This window comes from Emys orbicularis, chromosome 7 (assembly GCF_028017835.1).
Source record: "Emys orbicularis isolate rEmyOrb1 chromosome 7, rEmyOrb1.hap1, whole genome shotgun sequence".
Taxonomy (NCBI): domain Eukaryota; kingdom Metazoa; phylum Chordata; order Testudines; family Emydidae; genus Emys; species Emys orbicularis.
Window position 1 is genome coordinate 75,153,725 of NC_088689.1, and position 9,415 is coordinate 75,163,139.

The 9,415-nt window shown below is 53.7% G+C and overlaps 1 protein-coding gene across 1 annotated transcript; it reads left to right on the forward strand.

Moving 5' to 3' along the window:
• Positions 1 to 558: 558 nt before the first annotated feature.
• On the forward strand, positions 559 to 6,467 carry LOC135881644 (zona pellucida sperm-binding protein 4-like). The gene is made up of 12 exons (XM_065408306.1): positions 559 to 574; positions 926 to 1,047; positions 1,133 to 1,217; positions 1,878 to 2,033; positions 2,504 to 2,691; positions 2,919 to 3,016; positions 3,412 to 3,542; positions 3,964 to 4,153; positions 4,244 to 4,391; positions 4,805 to 4,883; positions 5,354 to 5,467; positions 6,328 to 6,467. The coding sequence occupies exons 2-12, from the start codon at positions 928 to 930 to the stop codon at positions 6,465 to 6,467; spliced, it is 1,449 nt and encodes a 482-aa protein (XP_065264378.1). The 5' UTR covers positions 559 to 574; positions 926 to 927.
• Positions 6,468 to 9,415: the final 2,948 nt, after the last annotated feature.

Here is a 9,415-nt window from a genome sequence, read left to right on the forward strand (position 1 = left end):
ATCATGCAACAGGGGACCCTTAGCAAAGGGCCAGGCTGACTCCTCAGCAGGGTGAGGCCCAGCACCAGCATTTGGAGAGGGAGGAAGGTCTGAACCCTCCCTGGGTTCCAATAGGAAGGAACAAACTGACCTCCCATCAGCAACAGGACATGAACACAGACCCATCTTCTGCTTCCTCCTGAGGAGGTTCAGGCAGCTCTATCCCACCCCCCAAGACTGCTTCTTGACTGGAACAGGGTGTGGCCAGACCTCAGGGGAGGAGCTGGGCTCTTCTCCCCTGGTTCTGCAGGAATGGCCACCTGGGCTCTGGCCAATCCCAGCTGCCTGCAGGGTACAAAGGAGGCAGGCGGGGGCAAGTGCCTTATGGGTCACTGGCAGGAGAGTAGTATGGCTGGGGTGTGGTGGGGGAGGGGGCAGCTTCCTGTGGGAGTGGTGTGCTTCTGGTTGCTGTACTACCCCTTTGCTCTGGCAGCTCAGGGGCATCCTAGGGGGCTGGTCTGTGGCCAGAGAAGCCTGCAGTTTATGCTGCCTCCTGGCCAGCCTGGGGCAGGTTCACTGGTACTGACTGCTTGGGGTAAGTGAGGCCAGACCTGTGTGCCCCTCCCTGGGTGTCTGGAGAGAGCCCAGGGTGTAACTCCAGGGAGAGGGGAAGGGACTGACTCTGTCCCAGGGATCCCTCAACTTGTCCAAGCCCTGCCCAGTAGCTGGCTGAGTCCTAGGGAGCCTGAGCAATGGCTGACCTGAGCTGGAGTTTATGCTCCCAGCAGTACTGCTGGAGCTTAGGAGCCTGGGCAGTGTGCCTGGCCTGGACAGCCCCCTGCCAGCCAAGAGCCTGACCCCTCTGTGCAGGGGGGCAGTAGCTTCTTAGATAGCTCTTGTGTCCTCTTCCTCTGCACTGGCTGCTGATCTCCTTGTTCCTCCCTAGATATGGCTGGGAGGCTGCATGTTCTGCAGAATGACTCCAGCTGTGGGGTCTGGGTCTCCGGGGCTGCAGATGGCTCCAGGACAGTTGGTGCCTCCTATTCTGGCTGTTATGTCTCTGAATGGGTGAGTGACCTTCTGGCACCTGCCTTGGGTTCTGGGCTTGCTGCTCTGCCAGCCCTGACTTCTGTGGGTCTCTCTTTCTCTCCAGGATGGTGGTTACCTGATGGTGGTTGGCATTGAGGGGATGGCTGCTGGTGAGGAGAAGGTGCTCAGGTGCCCCAGGAGCCTGCCAGGTGAGGGCCTAGTGTCTTATGCTGAATGCCCCAACTGGTGGCTGTGAATGATCTCGTAGAGATGGCTGCTCTCCTCCAGTTAGACAAAGGGAGGCCTTGGTCTGCCTCCATGGGGAAGGCCTGTGTCTCCCTCTTCTCCTCCCTGGGGTCAGGTGGCCACTGTGGGGCCACTGACTGCCCTTCTTTGCAGGCAGAGCAAGACAATACCTGTGGCAGAGAGTGCACCCTCCTGCTTGGCTGCTCTCCTCACATAGGAGAACCTGGCATTCATGGTCTTTGTATTGCATTAGCCCCTAAGGGCTCCAGGCAGGGCCTGGGGGAATGGTGACAGGTGCTGGAGGCTCTCCTAGAGGCCATGTCTCCTTCACTACCCCATTACTCAAACAGGCCTGGAGTAAATGGTGAGTCTCAGGGCTGGGAGTGCACAGACTGGGTCCCCCCTGTTGCTGGATGGTTCAGACTGAAGCCCCTCAGCAGAGTGTTTGTGAGCTGGAAGCAGGATGTCTGTCCTGCAGAACCCCTGGGGTCCTGAAGGAGCCTCAAAGGCTCCAGCTTAGCCAGGAGGGAGCATGTTCTGTAGCCCAGCCCCTTGCCCCACCTAGTCTCTGTTCCTTCCTCTTGCTCTGAATTCCATACTGCTTCCCACCTGTTTCACCCCAGCCCTGAATGCTCCAAGCCCCGGTGTCTGTGCTGCTATCCAGAGCCAGGACAGGCTGCCCTGTGCCTCCCCACCCATCACCCAGGGAGACTGTGAAGAACAAGGCTGTTGCTACAACCCCAGTGATAGGGTGAAACCTTGTTATTATGGCAATACAGGTGAGTTTCTGTGCACATGAATTGTCCAGAGCTGACTGTAATGGTCCCACGTGTGGGGGGAAGTGTCTGAGATACTTGGCATCAAAACTTAGTGGGGTTTCCACATACCCAGTCCTGCAGACAGCTGGGTCCTGAGCTAGTTAGTGTGATATCAAGACCATGTGCAACACTTTCCATCCAGCTCAGACTGAGGGCTGAGTGCTTCAGCCCTGTCAATAACAGACCCAGCCCAATGGCCTAGAATCCACTGCACATGACTCATGACCATTGCAGCTCCACCATGAGCTGTATGCTGCCAGGGTCCCTTGCAGTGCCAGCCTCTGCCCTTCGGGGTGCCCTGGAGGGGTGCAGTAGAATACGGTGGGTTCTTATCCAGCTCCAGGACCAGCTGCTGGCTTCCGCTCCAGTGTCCTGAGACTGACTAGCCCAGGTGGTAGGGTGACCCTGACCTGTCCCTGTCTCCCTTCCAGTGACAGCGCAGTGCACTCCAGATGGCCAGTTCTCCCTCGCGGTCTCTCGGGCTGTGACTCTGCCTCCCCTGATCCTGGACTCGGTGCGTCTGGCCAGTGAGCACGGTGCTGGCTGTGTCCCTGTGGGGCAGAACAACGCCTTTGTCCTGTTCCGGTTCCCACTCTCTGCCTGTGGCACCACTTTCCAGGTAAGAGTTGAGCTGGGGGAGGCCAGGATGGGGTCACTCAGCTGGAATAGAAGGGGGTTTAGGTAAGAACAAGGTGCACTGGCAGGTCCCTTTCTGAGGTTGATGCAGCGACAAACCCTGCTGGACAAACCGTGGCTCCTCTGGGGCAAATCTCTGGCTTCCCCTCAGCTGAAGCCTGGCCCTGCAAGAATCAAAGCTGAGGGTCAGTGACTGCTCTCTCCTTGCAGATGGCTGGAAACCAGGGTGTGTATGAGAATGAGCTGGTGGCAGACAGGGATGTGAGAACCTGGAGTCTGGGCTCCATCACCCGGGACAGCACTTTCAGGTAACTCCTGGGGCTGGTACCTCTGCCCCCTTCTGCCCTGCATCTCCAGAGCTGCCTCTGTCATGTGAGCCCTGCTCAGCTCCTGGCAATGGCATGGGAGTGGTTCAGGGCCAGCTGTTCCTCCAGAAAACTGTTGCATGGCAGGTGCTAGGCACTGCACAGTGACTCTCCCCAGAACCCTGGGTTCTGTCTGCTCATGGCGTCTAAGGAGATGATTAAAAACACAGCAAGTCAATAGAAGGGCAATACTGGGGTGTCCCTCTTTACTTATGGTCTTGGGCTTCTGGGCAGCTGGAATTCACAGGTTCTGACTGACTTCCACTTCTACCCCTCAACTGAGTCTCTGCAGTGCGTGTCTGGCCATGCCCCACTCAGGCTTGTTGGCTCTCTGCTAGGTTACACGTCCGCTGCAGCTACTCCATCAGTGGGAACTTCCTCCCCCTGAGTGTCCAGGTCTTCACCCTGCCTCCGCCCCCTGCTGTGTCCCAGCCTGGCCCCCTGGTGCTGGAGCTGCGCATTGCCACAGGTAGGAGAGCTCTGTGGGGGGTTCACGCAGATCTCTTGGGGCAGGATTTTGGGCCTCAGTTGGAGGGGAGCTAAATACTGTGTGGGATGGGAGGGTTGGGGACATGAGATTCTAGCTTGGCAGTGGAGACATGGGACAAGGCTGTGACTGATCTGTTCAGGCTTATCAGTGATGTGTTTAGATTTACACTAACCTCTCTCTCAGCCAGAAGTGAGCTGTATCTGTCCTCAATGTTTGGAAAGACAGCCCACAATGCAGGAGCAGGGCTAGATCTAGCACTGTGGGAACACTGCCCCCTGAGCTGGGAGTCCAGGCCCCCCTGAACAGTCTGTGGGTGTTGGCCCCATATGATGCACTATACTTCTCTACCTGCATCTCATGTTGACCTGCACTGACCCCTCTGTGCTTATCTCTGTTCCAGAGCAGAGTTATGGCTCTTACTACACAGATCGAGATTACCCTGTGGTGAAGGTTCTGCGGGACCTCATCTATGTGGAGGTCCGGATCCTTCAGAGAACTGACCCAGATCTGGTTCTGGTCCTGCACCACTGCTGGGCCACCCCCAGCACCAACCCCCAGCAGCAGCCGCAGTGGCCTATCCTGGTGGATGGGTGAGTGACTGGGGGTCCAGGGTGAGGGGGTCTCTATTTGGGCCTGGGGAGTGCAGGGCACCATCTCTCAGCTGCTCCCCTTATTCCCAGGTGCCCATACACAGGAGATAACTACCGCACCCAGCTGGTGCCTGTGGGAGCTGCCTCGGGGCTGCAGTTCCCGTCTCACCACCAGCGCTTCATCGTCAGCACCTTCACCTTTATGGAGTCTGCCTCCCAGCAGGCCCTCACAGGCCCGGTAAGACCTCCCTTCTATTCCAGTAGGGCTGATCAGTCTCTGATGTGATCAATACTCTCTAGCACTCTGCATGCTTGTGCCATGTCTGTCACATTGGGCCTGCTCCACAAGTCTTTCCCCCTTCTGTGTTACTAGTCTCCTTGCCTCTCATCAGGGAATAACACCATGAGACAAAGTGTAGGGCAAACCTTAGGCTGACTAAGATTCTTCATCTTCCTGACCTCCATGATGTTCCTTGCTGCCCAGCCCCTCCAGTGCTCCTACACTAACAGGCCACTCACACCACAGGTTCAGGTCCTGAGTTCTTGGACCCTGTAATCTGGAGTGTAGCTTCACTCCCCTGAAAGCAAAGGCAGGGGGCATGTCAAGAAGGGCCTGTCCAACCTGAGCTGTGGTCTGTCTGTCTCTCCTAGGTGTACCTGCACTGCAGCGCCTCAGTGTGCCGGCCCTCCAGGCTGGAGCCCTGCACCCTCTCCTGCCCTGCTGTAGCCCGTGAGTATCTTCCCATCCTCTTGCTTGGGCTGTGGTGAAGAGGGAGCAGGTGGGGTGGCTGCCAGGAGTCATGGACATATCTGATCAGCCATGAGCATAAATCCATCAGGCTGGGTGACAGCTGGGCTTCCTGCTCATCAAAGGGGAGTAGTTTCCAACTCACCCTGCTGCTTGCACAGCATGGTCACCTCTCTGAACAAACCAATGCAGAGTTCTCCACTCCATTTGGAATAGGGGCTCACTTCTCCTTCCCCCTCCAGTGGGAGTGGCTGACAATGCAGCTGTCTTTCTCTGGCTTTGCTCTGAAGTGGCACTAGATGCTGAAGGGAGCTGGGCTGATGCTCTGCAGCAGATGCCCCACTGACTGGCTTTCCTCAGACATGGGGTGATGGAAGCATGGACGCTCCTTGGTTAACAGGACTTCCAGACTTGTCTGCTCTGCAGCTAAACAGCTGTTGTGTCTGTCATAGGGGGCAGGAGGAGCTCTGAGCAGCACCTTCAAGATGGGCTTTCCCACGTCACTAGCCAGGGGCCTGTGCTTCTCCTCCAGGCTAGGCTGAAGAGGGAAGTGTTTCCAGAACTTGGTGAGTCCGGCCTAGTATCCTTCTTTGTAAAAGCCTTCGAGCCTAATCTGCTGCCTGAAACCAACTTCTTCACTGTGGGGGAGCGCCCTATGGCAGGGACCATTGGTTCCAAGAGACCTTCCAGTCAAAGCCACCCTGGGGTGACCCTACAGTGGTAGGGCACCAAGCCAGTGAGGCTAGTTCAGTCATTGACCTGCCCATGGTCAGTTGTAAGGATGACCAGGGAATTCACTCCTGTCTCCTTGACTACATCTCCAACCTGGCTGGCTTACTTGAGTTTACAGCCCTATGGCGTGGGCTAGTAGTAATATTTAATTGCTGATCCGCATCCTGCTGTGGCCAAATGGACTTGGAGGGAAGGCAGCCTCTAAACCCATCATTGGGCATGCATGCCTCTGACTCTCCTAGCCTGAATAACTGCTCTAGAGGCATCCCAATTAGAAGCCTGTGGGGAACACCCAACCCTGTGTTCTGAGCACCCTGGTATCACATTGCCACCAGAGAAGGCTGGGGCCCATGACAGCATGGCCTAGAGAGGCAGGACTGCAGGGGCATGCAGAGCTGCTACTGACTCTTCTCCTACTGGAGGAACCACTGGCTGCACTAACCCATCCAATCTGCAGTGAACATGTCCTGTTGGCAAGGGGCTAGGACAATAACCCACTCTCCCTTCTCAAGCTGGGAAGGACTCTGGATTTATGAGAGAGTGCTGGTAACTACTGTATAATAGGCTGAGCCTGTGACTGGGGAAAGCTGGAGGAGGAAATAGTTGTTGGACAAATAGTGGAGCAGGATGGGAGTCTGATCAGGACTCTAAAGGGACTTGCCTGCTCCAGACTGAGCTCTATCTCTTTGCACAGGGTCACCAAGGAGCACTGGAGCAGCCTGGATCTTGGCCTTAGCTGGGGTGATGCTGATGGGGGCACTGTGTGTGATGCTCATGGCAGTCATGTGGGGGAGATGGAGAAATGCAGCCTGTGAGATCAGTATGATACAATAAACACTATTGCAAGCATGCTTTCTCTGGGCTTCCTGGGCTGGGGCTGTGTGGCCTGGCCCTGGGGTAGTCTGGGGAAACCACTTCCAGGCTTGGTACAAGCAGAGTGATGGTACTAGAATGCAGAGTCCATCTATGTCCCCGGGGCAGAGTTGCCATCCTGTCCATCTACCACCTGTGTCTGTAGTGGGTGCTAGCTGAGAGCAGTACAGCTTTCCTCACTAGCTGTCTTGCTAGTCAGTGTTAGGTGCTTCTCTTCAGCTGCCCCCTCTGAGCACACAGCCGATGTGACCTGGAAGTCTCAAAGCCAAACAGCAGCTGACCACCAATAGAATCAAGACTGCTGAGGAGGGGAAAAGCCCTCTAACTGCTCAGCTGACTGATTTTAATAATAGGAAAAGTACTGCTGCCCATGTCATTCATGTGCGTGTGTGTGTGGGGGGGGGGGTTGGTTTTTTGTTTTGCTGCATGGGGGTAGCGCATAAGAATGGCCATACGGGGTCAGACCAAAGGTTCATCTAGCCCAGTATCCTGTCCCCCAACAGGGGCCAATGCCAGGTGCCCCAGAGGGAATGAACAGAACAGGTAATCAAGTCATCCATCCCCTGTCACTCATTCCCAGCTTCTAGCAAACAGGCTAGGGACCATCGCTGTCCATCCTGGTTATTAGCCACTGATGGACCTAGCCTCCATGAACTTATCTAGTTCGTGGTTTTTGTTTGTTTTTGTTTTGAACCATGTTAGTCTTGGCCTTCACAACATCCCCGGCAAAGAGTTCCACAGGTTGACACTGTGTTGTGTGAAGAAATACTTCCTTTTGTGTGGTGTGGTTTGTTGTTGTGTGGTGTTTTTTGTTTGTTTGTTTGTTTTGTTTTAACTTGCTGCCTATTAACTTCATTTGGTGACCACTAGTTCTTGTGTTATAAGAAGGAGTAAATAACATTTCCTTATTCACTTTCTCTATACCAGTCATGATTTTATAGACCTCATCATATTCTCACCCTCTCCACCCTTAGTTGTCTTTTTTCCAAGCTGTAAAAGCCCAGTCTTATTATTCTCTCCTCACATGGCAGCTGTTCCATACCCCTAATCGTTTTGTTGCCCTTCTCTGCACCTTTTCCAATTCTAATCTTTTTTGAGCTAGGGCAACCACATCTATGCACATTATTCACAGAAGATTAGGGTTGGAATAGACCTCAGGAGGTCATCTAGTCCAACCCCCTGCTCAAAGTAGGACCAACCCCAATTAAATCATCCCAGCCAGGGCTTTGTCAAGCCACACCTTAAAAACCTCTAAGGATAGAGATTCCACCACCTCACTAAGTAACCCATTCCAGTGCTTCTCCACCACCCCAGTGAAATAGTTGTTTTTTCTAATATCCAACCTAAACCTCCCCCAATGCAACTTGAGACCATTATTCCTTGTTCTGTCATCTGTTCTCAGTGGTACCAGCTGAGCTCCATCCTCTTTGGAAACCCCCCCCCCCCACTTAGGTAGTTGACGGCTGCTATCAAATCCCCCCTCACTCTTTTTTCTCTTCTGCAGACTAAATAAGCCCAGTTCCCTCAGCCTCTCCGCATAAGTCATGTGCCCCAGCCCCCTGATTATTTTTGTTGCCCTCTGCTGGACTCTCTCCAATTTGCCCACATCCCTTCTGTAATGGGGGGACCAAAACTGGACACAATACTCCAGGTGTGGCCTCACCAGTGCCAAATAGAGGGGAATAATCACTTCCCTTGATCTGCTGGCAATGCTCCTACTAATACAGCCCAATATGCCGTTGGCCTTCTTGGCAACAAGGACACACTGCTGACTCATATCCAGCTTCTTGTCCACTGTAATCCCCAGGTCCTTTTCTGAAGAACTGCTGCTTAGCCAGTCGGTCCCCAGCCTGTAGCGGTGCATGGGATTCTTCCTTCCTAAGTGCAGGACTCTGCACTTGTCCTTGTTGAACCTCATCAGATTTCTTTTGGCCCAATCCTCCAATTTGTCTAGGTCACTCTGGACCCTATCCCTACCCTCCAGCATATCTACCTCTCCCCCCCAGCTTAGTGTCACCGTGAACTTGCTGAGGGTGCAATCCATCCCATCATCCAGATCATTAATGAGTGTACCAAGATGTGAGTGTACCATGGATTTATATAGAGGCAATGATATTTTCCTTATCTAGCCCTTTCTTAATGATTCCCAACATTGTTGGCATTTTTTGACTGCCGCTGTACATTGAGTGGATGTTTTTAGAGACTTATCCACAATGACTCCATTCTGAAAGCAGACCGTTTAGTCCTACATCAGAAGCAGGAAGCCTGGTACACAATCAGTGGGGCCACTAGACAATCGAGATACTAAAGGAGCACTCAAGGATGATAAGGCCATTGCAGAGAAACTAAATGAATTCTTTGCGTTGGTTTTCATGGCTGAGGATGTGAGGGAGATTCCTAAACCTGAGCCATTCTTTTTAGGTGACAAACCTGAGGAACTGTCCCAGGTTGAGGTGTCATCAGAGAAGGTTTTGGAACAAATTGATTAACCAACCAGAGTTAATCTTCCCCAGTGAAGGAGTAACGAAAGGTGGGCTCCATGGGGGCTTCTCCCTGCTTATCTCAGAATGCGAGCTACTTACACAGCCCACACATAGGGCCTGGGTAGCAGTGCCAACAGAGAACAGGCAGAGGGATCCAGTTACAGGGTGGCCAGGCAATCTTGGGGGAGAGAGCCACAGAGCTGCTTGGCAGTAGCAGAGTTGCGTGTTTTGTTTTGTTTTTTTTTTTTCCCCCCTCATTTCTTCCTAGAAAATAACACGTCCTGTCAAAGTACTCTGGAAAAGAGTGAGCTCTTAACAAGGGGAAGTTTCCTGTGCCTTGTGCCTGCTGACCTGGGGAAGTGCTATGGAAAAGCAGGAGTGGGTGCAGTAGGCCAGGTATCAGCTGGTGTAAGTGACTGCAGTGGC